This window comes from Talpa europaea, assembly GCF_964194135.1.
Source record: "Talpa europaea genome assembly, chromosome: 2".
NCBI classification, from domain to species: domain Eukaryota; kingdom Metazoa; phylum Chordata; class Mammalia; order Eulipotyphla; family Talpidae; genus Talpa; species Talpa europaea.
This window is the reverse complement of record NC_140068.1, coordinates 140,694,894-140,710,505: the sequence shown is the minus strand read 5'-3', so window position 1 is coordinate 140,710,505 and position 15,612 is coordinate 140,694,894. Positions and strand designations below refer to the sequence as shown.

General features: G+C 40.4%; 1 protein-coding gene across 1 annotated transcript; it reads left to right on the top strand.

The window, feature by feature from the left end:
• Window positions 1-4,333: 4,333 nt before the first annotated feature.
• On the top strand, window positions 4,334-14,266 carry LOC311188389 (E3 ubiquitin-protein ligase TRIM38-like; the record flags this gene model as incomplete). The annotated part of the gene is made up of 3 exons (XM_084259489.1): window positions 4,334-4,447; window positions 5,454-5,565; window positions 13,803-14,266. 3 exons carry the CDS (start codon window positions 4,334-4,336, stop codon window positions 14,264-14,266), a joined length of 690 nt encoding a protein of 229 aa, XP_084115615.1.
• Window positions 14,267-15,612: the final 1,346 nt, after the last annotated feature.

The window sequence follows — 15,612 nt, the reverse complement described above, 5'->3', positions numbered from 1 at the left end:
CTTGTATAAGTAAATAAATATATCTTTAAAAAAAAAAAAAAGCTTGTGAAAGATTAGTGTAAATTCTTTTTTAAACATTTGATAGAATTCACCAGTGAAGACATCTGTCCCTGGGGAGTTTCTTTGTGGAAAGGATTAGACTGGTAATTCATAGTTTTTAGTTGTCACAGTGTGACATATTTTCTATTTCTTCTTAGAAAATGTTGATAGTTGTTGTCATATTATCTATTTCATCAGGGTTATCTAATTTGCTAGCATAATACTCATAATACTCCTTTGCTTTCCTTTTATTTCTTAAGATTGATAGATATGTTCCCCCCTCTCATTCCTTATTTGAGTATTTGTGGCTTCTCTTATTTTCTTGGTTAGCAATTCCCTGGCAGAACTGTGGTTTTGGGTCAGCTGACTTTAGGTCAGCTGACTTTGGGTCAGCAGATGAGCTTGAAATCACCGCTCAGCCACCCACCAGCAACGGCCCCTGGTGCATGTTATTAACCCCACTCTATGCCTCGGTTGTGATAACATGAAATGATGGTAAAAGTCCTGACAGCTTCCCAGGGAACAAGACGACCAATGTCAGAGTCTGAAGTTGATCACACAGAAACAAACAAGGAAATGGGAGGTAAGAATTTGAGTTTACTGATTTCAAACTATTGTGAATCCTAGAGCCGAGGCAGAGGAGATGTTTTCACACAGCACATGCTGATACCTTCTTACTGCACCAGACTGAATAAATGACACCCAAAGAAGAAACATTCTATGATACTTTATCTCCTTTCTTTTTCAACCTTTCTATAGTAATTCTGTGGGATTCCTGATACTTCAGTCCAGAGAAGCAGAGTTTAGACATTTCTTACCTAGAGCCATCATCCTTGACTAAATTGGAAATTGGAAATTCCTCACGGTTTAAATAAGTTCACACTCACCCTTAGAGGTTCAAAAACCTTTGTGAGCTCTGTATACAGGGTCAGTATGCAGATGACATTATACTACTCAACTTTATGAGACTGATGATAAGGATAGAGCTGCTGTAAGAGCAAATATTTTTTTACTTCACACTGTATTTCGCTAAGACTTTCCATGTCTGACCAGTCTCCTATACCAGAGACCTATGCCTTACAGAAATACTGACGTGATCCCTCACGGGCACTCAGCCTGCAGACTGGTTAGTTATTACATCTCCCTATGGTGTCTTCGAAGCCATTGTCCTGCCCCTTTGTGTGTGGATGTTAAATTTAAGCTCTCAAAGGAGAGTCATACTTCCTGCCTTTCTGGAATCTCAGGTTATGAAAACTTCCGTTGCTGCAAATATGTAGAGACCATGTCAGTGCCAGAATCCAGTTGTCCTGTATGTGTCTCCTACACAATCAGTCTCCCTTCTCCACAACATCACAGTCACTGAAGCACCATGAACTGAGGAAGCCCCAGTGGAAATTACAACTCTGTGTCTCCCAAATGAAAAGTGAGTCCCACAAGAGAGATCATGTGGTTTCTGACAGTCTTATACATAAGGAGGCTCAAGTGGACACAAGAATATTTGCGGTAGAATATTTGTGGAATCTATGATCAAATTCAGCCTCAGACCTCCCTGTGTTGATAATCATGGATTCGCCGACTTGGGTTAATGTCTAGTCTTGGTGATGATTATCACAAACTTTTGCTTCACAAAATTCCCCAGGATAGGGACATTTTCATACATTCCAAATATACATTCCTGGTTTACTAGCGTTTCACCAGGGCCCTCCTTCCCTAATGACATCATCAAGCAGCCGGTGCCTCCTTATCTTGTGATTTGGCTGCTGAAGAAGGAAATTACTGAGTTGACTGTAGAGAACTGGGGCAGCCTCTCCCACATCTGAGTCTGCCCCCTGGGCCTCACTCTGCAGCAAGGACTTGCATGTTCCTCCACCTCAGATGACTCATGGCAAAAAATATCACAGTATCCCCAAACACTACTTTTTTTTTTCTTTTGCAAAAAAAAATTTATTAAATTCAATGGATTTTGATAAATTACAATATATGACCATCATGATGGGAAGCGAATCTATGAATGTTCATAAGGTTTGAAGTACAAATGTCATTTCTGAGGAGAATCATACCTCTAAGTTTTGTTTTTTTTTTTTAAATAATAAATTTCATTTTTATATTCCCCCATACAATTGCAAACCCCCCATTCTGACCCCAATCCCTCCCCTCCCAGCCCCCACCCCCCAAAAAGTATCTCTGGTTCATAGTTTTTTGTTGATTTTGATTATCACTTTCTTATAGTTATTCATTTTCCTGGTCCCTTATTTAAGTTTTCTAGATTCCTGCTATGAGTGAGACCATCTGGTATTTTTCTTTTTCTTTTTGGCTTATTTCGCTGAGCATGATTCTTCCAGCGCCATCCATGTTGCTGCAAATTGCATGTGTTTATCTTTTTTGAAGGCTGAGTAATATTCCATGGTATATATGTACCATATCTTCTTGATCCAGTCATCTATTTTTGGGCATTTGGGCTGTTTCTAAAGCTTAGCTATTGTAAACAGTGCTGCTATAAACATAGGGGTGCAGGTGTTCTTTGGAATTGATGTTTCTGTGTCCTTTGGGTAAATACCTAGGAGTGGAATTGCTGGATCATATGGAAGCTCTATGTTTAGTAGGTCCAGAAATCTCCACACAGCTCTCCATAGTGGTTGGACCAGTTTGCACTCCCATCAACAGTGTAGAAGAGTTCCTTTTTCTCTACAACCTCGCCAACATTTGCTGTTGCTAGTTTTTTTAATATGTGCCATTCTCACTGGTGTGAGATGGTATCTCATGGTAGTTTTGATTTGCATTTCCCTGATTGCAAGTGATGTTGAACATTTTTCATATGTCTGTTGGCCATTTGCATTTCCTCTTCAGAGAAGTTTCTTTTTAGCTCTTCTGCCCATTTTTTGACAGGATTATTTTCTTTGTTGTTGCTGAGTCTCATCAGCTCTTTGCAGATTTTTGTGATCAGTCCTTTATCATTAGTGTTGTGTGCAAAAATGTTCTCCCAGTTGGTGGGGTTTCTCTTTGTTTTTGTTATTGTCTCTTTTGCTGTGCAGAAGCTCTTTAATTCGATGTAGTCCCAGCTGTTTATCTTTGCCTTCACTATCACTGCTTTGGGTGATGTGTCTGTAAAGATGTCTTTGATATGCAAATCACGTAGTGTTTTGCCTATATTTCCTTCTATGTATTTTATGGTTTCAGGTCTTATGTCTAGTTCTTTAATCCATTTTGAGTTGATTTTTGTGTATGGTGTGAGGTAGTGGTCAAGCTTCATTCTTTTGCATGTAGCAACCCAGTTTTCCCAGCACCATTTATTGAACAAACTTTCTTTGCTCCAATGCATAGTCTTTGCTCCTTTGCAAAGATTAGTTGACCATAAATTTGTGGGTTTATTTCTGGATTTTCTATTCGATTCCATTGGTCTGTATGTCTGTTCTTGTTCCAATACCATGCAGTTTTGATGATTATGGCTTTGTAGTATAGTTTGAAGTCTGGGAGTGTGATGCCTCCATTTCCTTCTTTTTTTTTCAGTAGAGCTTTGGCTATTCAGGGTTTTTTGTGATTCCATATGAATTTCATCAATAATTGTTCTATTTCTTTGAAGAATGACATTGAAATTTTGATTGGAATAGCATTGAATCTATATATTGCTTTTGGTAGGATGGCTATTTTAATAATGTCCCAAACACTTCTTTTTATAAGTGTCTGTGTTCTTTAGAATAAACATGAATTTACCATTTTCAGCATCCTCTGTGTTCACTTTGCCGGCATCATCTTCATATTGGGGTGCCCCCAACTCTACTCTCCAGTTGCAGAACTCGTTCATTCTTCCAACATGACACTTGATCCCCACTGAACAATAATTCCATTGTCCCTCCACTCACCTGGTACCCACATTTCCTTTTCTGTTTTCAAACTTAATGAGGTACCTTTATAAAAGCAATCTTATATAGTTGTCCTTTGCTCTAACTTACTTCCCTGACCATGTATCTTCAAGTCTCATACATTGTAACAGAGCTCCATACAATTTTAAGGATGAGAGTTTCCCATTTTAGGATATACCTCATTTTTTCCTCATTTCATCCACAAATGAAGTTTGAGCATATCTTCTTGATTCTAGGAGAAGATAGAGCTCCAGAGAAAGAAAATCCAGTCTGACTGAGAATCTGCATACCTTCCCCTGTGTTGAGGAGAAGTGTTGTCTGTGGAGACTGGAGAAAGAAAAAGAGCAGTCTCTGAAGATTCTGCAGGACAGTGAGGCGAGTCTGGAAAAGCAGAGCCAGGAACTCAAGAGTCACATCCTGGAACTAGAGAAGAGATGTCAGGGCCCAGCCCAGGATTTGCTGCAGGTGAGGCTGTGCCCTTTGGGGACACAGAAGAGGCATCTGTGCCCCAGTGTTATGGGGACAGTGGAGAGAAGCAGGGGAAGACGGCAAGGTCTTCCAGCTTCTCTGGGAAGTGGGGAATTCCTGTGGGGATTTAAAGTGGCGTTTCTTTATCAATATTTGAAGAGTGGCCTCCAGTAGTCCATAAGGTAACTGTATGTGAATGAAAAAATATACTCTTTCTGCTTTTATAGGCCAATTGGTTCCATATTGTCCAATATGAATTGTAGGGTATCATTTGCTGCCGTTTATGTCTGTTCCATATGCGCTAACCCTGAGTGCCAGTCTGTTTCCTGGATGATTCTCTGGGTGACTTGTGAATGTAAAGGGGGACAGCCAACATGAATGACAACATTTTCCCTGATTTATTTGTATATGACAAGACCCAAAGAACTCTTCCTGGACCTTCTCTCAACTTCATAACAAATGCCAGAAACTAGTTCTTCTAGGTTCTATAGAAGTAAGGGTCACATTCTGAGGGTGAGAAATATATTTTGACAGCTCCAACATTATGTGACACCTGCTGCCGCCACCTACCTGGCCCATCTCAGGGGCTCTGCCTGTGTTCACTACTAAGGCCCTCTGAAAGAGTGATGTCTAGAGGAGCTCCTCTGAAGGATTTTAGGTCACTGATGCAAATCTTGTAAGGGAGTATGGGAAGCTCCTGGCCTTTTTCTCTAAGAAGCCCACAGGCTGCTGTGATTAGAGGCACAGGTCACAGGAAGTTACTAACTCAGAGGGTCATACACTGTATATGTACATGCTGCTATCTTAGAACACAGAGGGGTATCAGTCTACCTGATTTCTAGCAGTGTCTATGGCTGGGTCACTCAGTTTGTTCTTGGAGGAGTATTTCTATAGATTAGCCCCCTGTGCCTCACCCTGTAAAATACTGATTGACCCACATTTAGCCTTGTGTCCTTGTTTCCCTGTAGGATGTAAGAGACACCTTGAGTGGGTAAGTGCCATAGGACCACCGGGGGGCAGGGTGAGGGTCCTTAGGGCTGAATGGTCCATTGCACTGAAGATGTCTCTGTCTTCTGCTGATCCTAGGAGTCGGCTGTGGAGCTGGAAGTGCCAGAGGCCGTCTCTCTGGAGCGCCACACTGTGTGTAATGTTCCTGAGCTTTACTTGGATGTGAAGAAAATGCTAAAGAGCTACCAAGGTATGAAAAGCCAAGAATTCTTTAGATGTTATACTTCAAAGATACCGTCGTGGTAATCCCGCTCACCACCTGCCCCTGGAGAGACTCATAGCCGAAGAGAGATTGTTGAGTTGTTTGTGGAGCTGTCCCCTCCCCCATGTCAGGAGGCTCCAGTGCTTACATGGGACACAGCCTGCTGGGGATCTGTGCAGGCCCTTCACACTCCCCCTCACATTCATTGGCTGCGTCAGCCCAGGCACTCTGCTCATTTTTTCCTAAACACTGAGAATATTAACAGTTTTGAGTTCTTGGTTTCATCATGAAAGTGAAGAGCATCAACACATATAAAGTATTTACAACAGTGTCTAGTATATAATGTTTATTGTTAATTTTTCAATCTATCTGAGAACAATGCAAGAAATGTAGGTGAGGATACTTGACTAAGATGCAAATATTTTTATGGCCTTGATCCGGGCAACATGGTGAATGTTAGAATCATAAGGAAAACCATTTTTTATCAATTGCAAATCTGATATTTCCTCCCTGGATTCTCTTAATCAGTGCTTGCTATATTTCCATCATCTGTTATCTACAGTTATAAAATTCAAATGCTTTGAGAACTAAATATTTTCTATAACTTACTTGTGTACAAAATCAAACCTAATAAAAAACGATTTAGTGACTATTTTAGTCACCTACTGCTGCAAATATATTTAGTGGCTTAAAGCAAAAACCACATTTTTTAAAAAATATTTTATTTTATATAATTCTTACATCATTTTTCAACTTTGTACAATGTATGCATTTTCATTTTGGTTATATTCCCCATACAATTACACCCCCCCTTATTTTGACTCTAGTTCTTCCTCTCCCCCCCCTCCCACTTTCCCCCCACCCCCTGCAGTGTGTCTCTGGTTTATGGTTTCTTGTTGATTTTGATTATTACTTTGCATCGATTAGTCTTTCTCCTGGTCTCTTATTTAGGTTTTCTAAATTCCCTGCTATGAGTGAGACCTTCTGGTATTTTTCTTTTTCTTTCTGGCTTATTTCGCTGAGCATGATCCCTTCTAGCTCCATCCATGTTGCTGCAAACTGCATGTGTTTATCTTTTTTGGTTGCTGAGTAATATTCCATCGTGTATATGTACCATATATGTACCTGGATCCAGTCATCTATTTTTGGGCATTTGGGTTGTTTCCCTATCTTAGCTATTGTAAATAGTGCTGCTATAAACATAGGCATGCAGGAGCCCTTTGGAATTACTGTTTCTGTGTCATTTGGGTAGATACCTAGGAGTGGAATTGCTGGATCATGTGGAAGCTCTATGTTTAGTAGGTCAAGAAATCTCCACACAGCTCTCCATAGTGGAAAAACCACATTTTATCTATCAGTATCATGTGTGAGAAATCTGGGCACAGCTCAGGTGGGGTCACACAGTGCAGTTATGGGCTCACCTGGTGGATCAGTTGGGGATTAATCTTCCAGTTGTTGGCAGAATTCATTTCTTTGTGGTTATAGGATTTAGACCCTGACTTCTTAGCAGCGGTTGCCTGGAAGTGCCCTCAGCTTCTGGAATCTACCACTCATCAATTTGCACATGGGTCTCCCAATAAGGCCAATTATTTCTTCCAAGTGAGCTCAGGAGATTCTTTAGAGTAAGTCAGCTATTAAATTGGAAGGATGTAATGAAATATAATCAAGGGGTCACATCCCATTATTTTTGTCAGTGGTCAGAGGTAATTGATGAGAGGCATCTTAGATTATGCCCACAGTTAAATGGAAAAAGTGTTACAAGACTGTAAAATGAGGAGGCAGGGTTCATGCACGCCACCTTGGGTCTGCCCTTCCCAAGTGGCCAATCCTATGTCACACTGATATTGTAACAGGGTGGTCCCCAGGAAAGGGGGCAGGGAATCTCCCCCTTTCCTGGGGACCACCCTGTTACAATATGAGACTATTTGAGATCTTTACTTATCCCACTTTCTACAGGGTTATTAATACATTTGAGAAAGAGGCTGGCATATCCCCTGCTGGGGGTGGGTACACCATGTATGCGTATTGTTGTGTCTTTATAACAAGAAAAATATTCTGAATTTTAATATTTGATCCTATGCCCAGGGGTTACAGGCAAGGGATTATGGATTTGTATGTGGTCCCCTCCTCCCGTTTAATGTCAGCAGCAACCACCAAAAACAGTATCTCTGAAATCTGAAAGTCATGTCTAGATTTCAGTGCGTTTATTTGCCTTCTTTTATTTTTCACACATGGTTTAAAGGAGGTTCAAGTCAACCTGTTTCTGACATGGGCTTGTCTCTTAATTGAATACATCACCTTCTTTTTAAAACCCCCATTATTAAGGCTTTTTATTGTTGAGTCTATTTGCAATCTGGCTTATCCCACCTGCTGCAGGAATATTGATGCATTTGATACAAGGCTGCCGAGACCCTGCTGGTAGTGGACACATCATGTCAAGTGTATTTATTGTCTGTCTTTGTATAATGAAAAATAGTCTGAATTTTAATATTTGGCCTCAGGGTTTTAGATAAGGGATTATGGACCTGTATGTGATTCCCCCAACTTAATGTCAGTGCCAAATACCAAAATAAATATCTACTAATGTGATCCAAAAAAGATGCAAAGAAGGGAAAAGCAACCGTATACAAGCCAGGACCAAATGTCACTGAATTGATTTGTCTACTCTTATCTTTTAAACAAACTTTACAACATGGTTCAAATCAACCTGTATCTGAGATGAGCTTCTATCTTCACTAAATAATTCTCCTTCTTTTAAAAATCCTCATTTATTAAAGTTGGTTTTTTTTGCTACATTCATTACTGCAATAAATTGTAATCAGTTAAACAGAATAATAGGCATGAAGAAGTTCAAGTTTTCTCCCACTCCTCGCCAGTCCTACTTTTCCAGGTAACAATACTTAAGATTTTCACTGTATTGGTACAGACAGTGAATGCATAGACTCTCTTTTCCATTTCATTGATTACATGTAAAGCTACCTCTCCATGAGAGCTTTACAACTACATGTAACCATATCCCTGCTGATGGGGCCTCAGGCTCTCCAGCACTGGGGGGTGACAGCGATGCTGCAGTGACATTCTAGTCCATACAGCCTTATATCCCGGAGCTTTCAATCTGTCAGGCATGTTCTTAAGGCCCAGGTTGCTGGAAGGCGTTATCTTGATGCCTGTAACCAGGTAGCTTGTTCCAGTGGAACAACAAGCACTACCACCTGTAAGGTTCCACTAGCCTACCTGAGTGCTTTCTGTGGCCGACAAGAAGGGTTTCACATGTGTTCTCCTCTTTTATCCCACAGACCTCACTGTAGGAAGCTTTTTTTTTTTTTTTAAGATTTATTTATTTATGCATACAAGAGCAGGGATACAGGCCAGTGGTGTGTGTGTGTGTGTGTGGCTGAGAGGATTCACCAGAGACAGAGTGGGGAACAGAACAGGCGGAGTGACCAAAGTACACTGCTGAGGGGAGCAGCGGACCAGTCAAGAGAGGTCTGCTATGCCATGTGGGTTGCTCCCTGATCAGCTGGGGATTGAACTTGTGTTGCAGAGACTGCGGACAGCTTCGTAGGATGTGTCTTACCCACTTGCGCCACCAGGGGGCCCCCTGTAGGAAGCTTTTTAGTTTATAGGAGAGGAAATTGAGACACAGGAGGTGAAGTGAGGGCTGTAAGTTCCCACAGTGGAGAATTGGGAACTGAGACCATATCTTGAGAACAGTTTGTCACTCTGCAGTGTGGTAATAAATGCATATGATGTTTTTTAATTGAAGTATTAAATTCTCTGTTGTTATTTTCTTGGTTTTTTTTTTTAAATTTGTTTTTGCACAAAATACTACTGTGAACATATCTGGTTCATAATTCCTTGTTTCCTTGAATGGTTTTCTCAGTGATATACCTTGTGTGGAAGGTGCTGTGTAGGGCTGCATGTTTTGATTTTACTAGATATGCAGATCTTAAAATTGCATGAATGGTACCAACCTGCAGTAGGGGACTCCCCAAAGTAGCACACCCCCATGTGACCCCCAGGTGAACAACTTATCACTTTTGACAACCCATTGAATTTAACCAGGTACCTAATTATGGACTTAATTTTATTTCTCTGTTCTCACTAATGGTGTTCAGTCTCTTTTTGTAAGTCTGTTAGCCCTTTGGTCTTGCATTTTGGATAGGTGAAGTTTCAGTGTTCATGTTGACACATTTTCCTCAAGGTCCAAAGAGCTAAGTCATCCCTGGGTACAGAATTTATCAATGAGCTACTTGCATTAATTGGTGACATCATGAGGTTTCTCTCCCCTTATCAGATAATGTGGTGATTGTGAAAATTTGCTTTCTAATGTTGAACCATAGATGCATTCTCAGAAAAAGACAGGCAGGAGAGTTTCAGAGAGGCTACTTAGGCATCAGAGCTCTTAAATACAGTGTGTGACATGTGTTTTCAGTGTCTCCTGCAGGCCCCTCCTTTCCATTCCTATAACCCGCCTGCGCAGCTCTCTGACGACTGTGTGTTGGCTCCTTAACTTGACTTCTGAACTGTTTCTCTGGTTGATAATGAAACCACCCTAGTCTTTTGTACTGTGAATATAAATATATTGATGTTTGGTATGTAATGTAGCGTTTCTCATCTTTGTTCTCTAAGTAAAACAGGTCTATAAAGGCTATAGCTTTCCTGAAAATTCTGGAAAGTTTCATTATATCTCATTTTTCATATGTAGCAATTTATTATTGTTCCATTGTACACATTTATACAATCATTTCTATTCCCATTTTTTAATAATAGATATCTATACACATGTGTATAGAGACATATGTATCCATATATATTTGAGCCTTTATTTTTAGTTTTTTTTAAATATATTTTCTACATCAGTTTTCATTTTTAAACAATGTTTGTTATTTTTCCCCCTCCTGCCCCTCAGGTGTAGTCCCCATAGAATTTCCTTCACTAATGCACCTGTGCCCCATCACCACAGTCCCCTGTGCTCCTCCCGCCCTCACTCTGATCCCTCTTCGTTTTCCTCCCCTGCAGGATGTCTCTGGTTTATAATTGTCTGTTTTTGTTTTGTTTTGCATTGTTATGATTTTTCCCCCTGATGTCTTATTTGGTTCCCCTATATTCCTCCTATTAGTGGAACCATCTGATATTTTTCTTTTTCCTTATGACTTATATCACTGAGCATAATTCCTTCTAGCTCCATCCTTGTTGCTGGGAATGGCATGAGCTTATCTTTTTTGATTGCTGAATAATATTCCTTTGTGTATATGTACCACATCTTTTTTTTTTTTTAAAGATTTATTTATTTATTTATCCAAGCACTGGGTACAGTCAGAAGCGCGGGAGGGTGAGAGAATTCACCAGAGCCAGAGCGGGGAGCAGAACAGGCAGACCGACGAAGTACGCTGCTGAGGGGAGCAGCGGGCGGCAGGAGAGGTCTGCACACCATGTGGGACCCTTGCGCGGCCATCAAACCGGTGCTACAGAGGCTGCAGGCAGGCCCAAGTACCACATCTTCTTGAGCCAATCATCTGCTTGTGGGCATTTGGGTTGTTTTTTGGGCATTTGGGTAAAACCTATAATAGGTTTTACCTATTATAAATAGTGCTGCAATAAACATAGGGGTACAGGTATTTTTTTGAATCAATGTTTTTGTAGATTCCTAGGAATGGAATTGCTGGGACATATGGTAGCTACATATTTAGTAGACTGAGGAACCTCCAGACAGCTTTCCACAGTGGTTGGACCAGTTTGCGCTCCCACCAGCAACGGAGGAGAATTTCTTTTTCACCACATTCTCACCAACATTTGTTGTTGCTAGTTTTTTTGATATGTGCCATTCTTCCTGGTGTAAGGTGGCATCTCTTTGTGGTTTTGTTTTGCATTTCCCTGCTTATAAGGGATGTTGAACATTTTTTCATGTGACTGTTGGCCACTTGCATTTCCTCTTTGGAGAAATATCTTTTAAGTTCTTCTGCCCATTTCTTGACTGGATTGTTTACTTTGTTCTTGTTGAGTTGTGTGAGTTCTTTGTAGATCTTTTTGATCAGTCCCTTATCAGTTGTATAGAGTACAAAGATTTTTCCCCAATCAGTGGGGGGTCTCTCTGTTTTGGTTAATGTCTCTTCTGCTGTACAGAAGCTTTTCCGTTTGATGTAATCCCAGGTGTTTATCTTTTCCCTGACTTTCTTTGCTTTGGGTGATGAGTCTTGAAAGTGTTACTAAGATGTATGTCTTGTAGTGTTTTACCTATATTTTCTTCTATGTATTTTGTGGTTTCAGGTCTTATGTCCAGATCTTTTATCTATCTTGAGTTGATTTTCGTGTATGGCTACAGGTAGTAGTCTAGTTTCATTCTTTTGCATGTGGTGGTCCAGTTTTCCCAGCACTATTTATCGAACAAACTGTCCTTGTTCCATTGTATATTCTTTGTTCCTTTGTCAAAGATTAGTTGTTCATATATGTGTGTCTTTATTTCTGGGCTTTCTATTCGGGTCCATTGGTCTGTGTGTCTGGTTTTGTTATGATTTTGTAGTATAGTATGAAGTTTGGAAGAATGATACCTCCATTCTCTTTTGTTTTTGTTAGTAGGGCTTTGGCTATTTGCCGTTTTTTGTGGTTCCATATGAATTTCATCAGTATTTGTTCTATTTGTTGGAAGAATGTCATTGAGATTTTTATTGGAATAGTGTTGATTCTGTAAATGGCTTTTGGTAGGATGGTCATTTTATCAATGTTAATTCTTCCAATCCATGACAGTGCATGTCCTTCCAATTCTTTGTATCTTCTTCTATTTCTTTTACCAGTGTTTTATAACTTTCTTTGTATAGTTCCTTCACCTCTTTTGTTAGGCTTATTCCCAAGTATTTGATTTTTTTTTTTTTTGGTTCAGTTATAAATGGGATGGTTTTCTTGATTTCTTCTTCTTCAGATTGATTGTTTATGTATAGGAAGGCTACTAATTTTTGTGTGTTGATTTTGTATCCTGCTACTTTACTAAACTGGTTGATTATTTTGATTAGTTTTTCTATGGAGTTTTTAGGGTTCTCTATGTATATTTTCATATTGTCTGCATTTGTGATGGTTCTACTTCTAAAAATATGGAACACTTCACGAATTTGCATGATCTCCTTGCACAGGGGCCATGCTGATCTTCTCTGTATCATTCCAATTTTGCTGCTGCCAAAGCAAGCACTATTGTTAGTTTTTTAAGTACTTACATTGTACTTCTAACCCATGAGGCAAACTCTTTTTGCCACATCTTCTCCTGTTGTGCTTCACATTGACTGAAGGAAAGAGAAGTCGGAGGGAAGGGAGACTGGTTGATGTGTCCACAGGCTCAGCCTTCCTGGGGGCAACAGAATGGAGGAAGCTGGGGAGTGATGAAGAGGCGAGGGAGGGAGCAGTTGAATCAGGAAGTGTTTTGCACACTTGGTTTTTCTTATTGGGCACCAGCTGTTGTGTGTGACCCAGTTACAGTGGGTGGTAACTGATATGGGAAACTCCTTAGCTCTTTTCATTTTAGCTCTTTTCACTTTAATACTGCTTTACTGGCCAATATCAACTTTGCTTTATCACCTATTTTTCTGTTCAACCTGATTCTAGTTATATGCTTTTTGTGCTATCAGTGTTGAGTTTATTTCCGTATACTAATCCCTATGGAACATTTTCTCAAGCAATACTAAAGAGCTTCACTTACAAGCCATGGGGCTGGTGTGTCCTGATACCTGGGGAAATCCTGGGACTTCAGTCACAAGCTATGACATGAGCTCTGCCATTGTGTTTTCTGATCTTTGGAGTGGGTGGTTATTAGTAAAGGGAAGGACTTGACTACTGTTATCTTCATGATTCCCACCTGCAAGAGGAAGGGCTTTGGTGGGACAGTAACCATGTCCACTCTGGGGAGTTCTGGTCTTTGGTTTCTCTGAGTGACTAAGATGGTAATGATGAGGATGATGAAGATAATGATGACATTTACTTTTACTATCACATATTTATCACTTAGTTTCTACCAGGAATTTCACCAAACACAAATCTTGTATTAGCTCATTCCAATATCTTTCCCACGATTCTTTGTGACAACATGATGATTTCTGCTTTACATTTAGCAAGTTTTACAGAATGACTCACACAGGTAGTAGTAGAAAAAGTTTGCAATTGAACATAGGTTTGTTTAAAAATAAGACAAAAAAAAAACCATGTCTTGTTTTGGTTTTGATTGTTTGTTTATTTTTTAGTCAGTGTGACTCTGGATGCAGATACAGCTCATGTTGGCCTAACTGTGCCTAAGGATGGAAGACAGGTGGCTTGTGAAGATGCCCAGATGAAGCCTCGCACTGCCGGGAGATTTTGTGCATTACCCTGTGTCCTGGGCTGTGAAGGCTTCACCTCGGGAAGGCATTACTTTGAGGTGGGTGTGGGAGAAAAAACTCAGTGGAACATAGGAGTTTGTCTGGAAAATGTGTGCCAGGCCTCTGCGAGGAATCTCAAGTTTCAGTCTGAAGTCTGGGCCATCAGGCTCTGCAAAGGGAACCAGTATGCAGCCCTGACCTCAAATCCAACTTCCCTTTCTCTGAGTGAGCGGCCCCTGGTTGTGGGGGTTTTCCTGGACTGTGAGGCTGGACTTGTGTGCTTTTACAACATGCCGACTGGCTCCCACATCTTCACCTTCCCGAAGGCCTCCTTCTCTGAAACTCTCTGACCCTTTTTCCAGGTTTATCCATGTTCTCCTCTGTTTCTGCCTCTACCAGATGAGTAAACCAGAATTGCCTCTTTTTTGGGATCATAGAGAATGATACCATTATAACAACATGATGATATGATCAAATACAATGAAAACCCTGTAAAGGCAGAAATTTCCTATGTTCTTCCTTCCCTTTCCTTGTACTCAGAACTTGCTGAGCTCTCAGTGACTCTGCAATAAATCTGTATTATGAATGGACATAAAGGCTAAAATGTTGTAGATGATCAACCTTCACTGGGGAAAAAAGAAGAAAATAGCAGTGATAGTCCATCGTCCTCTACATCCCTCTTCACTGAGTTCAGAGACCTGATTTCCAGGAGTCCTGGTCTGAGCAACAGGGTGACCGGGAGTCTGGAGGGCTGAGTGCTCTCCATGTGTTTGGTGCCATGTGAAAACATGTGTGCATGTACAGGAAACTTCAGGCATCTCTATCAGCTGCATAAAAGAGCAGAAAACTCAAAATGGCAGTGATTCTTCTAATCACTGACATTTCGTGGCTGATAGGAGCGTAGTACTGGATGGTGTAGTAAATACAGATATCTGCTAGCCTAGTGAGTCCACTCACGTGGGGTCATAACCAAGTACAGGGTGTGAAGAGTTACAGTAGTTTACATTGACAGGCTTGAAACTGGGAGGAGCATCTATATAAAAATGAACTTTGATGGGACCTAAATCTAGAAATGAAGTTGACTTATTCCAGACTGCTAGTGTCACCCATCTTGAAATATTTTAAAATGTCAAAAATCAGTTAACAATGGTAGGATTTTGAAAGTTTTTATTATGATTCAGATTGATCAAGTAGATTGATCAACTACCTGTGTATCTTAGTGATACACAGGTACTTTCCATAAGAAACTGAAATGATCTGACCTGAGTTGGCCAAACCAGCACCATGGTGTAGTCAGCCTGCTCTCAAACAGCATTAATGATACCCCCCAAAAGCCACCCTATTGCTAGATATTATAATGATGTATAGTTGATATAAAAATCAATGTGTGTTGACTTTGAAATGTTCTGACATCCTCTCACAAAGAAGAGCAAAAAAGTGTTTTTTTTGATATTGGATGCGTCCACCCAGAGGGAAGGCTTGAAACTACAGTTAATGTAGGTATTAAGTCTGGAGTTTTCTGTACACAGGGTCACCTTTGGGGCCCTAAACTAATAGGAGTGCATATTCTAAAAAGGGTGCCACCATACAAATGCCCAGTCAAATAGGGTTGGCCTGTCGTGGGGCCTGGTGTATTGACAGCTTCTGGCAAGGAAGCACAAGAGAAGGGTGATGCAGTTCCCAAAGAACTAGGACA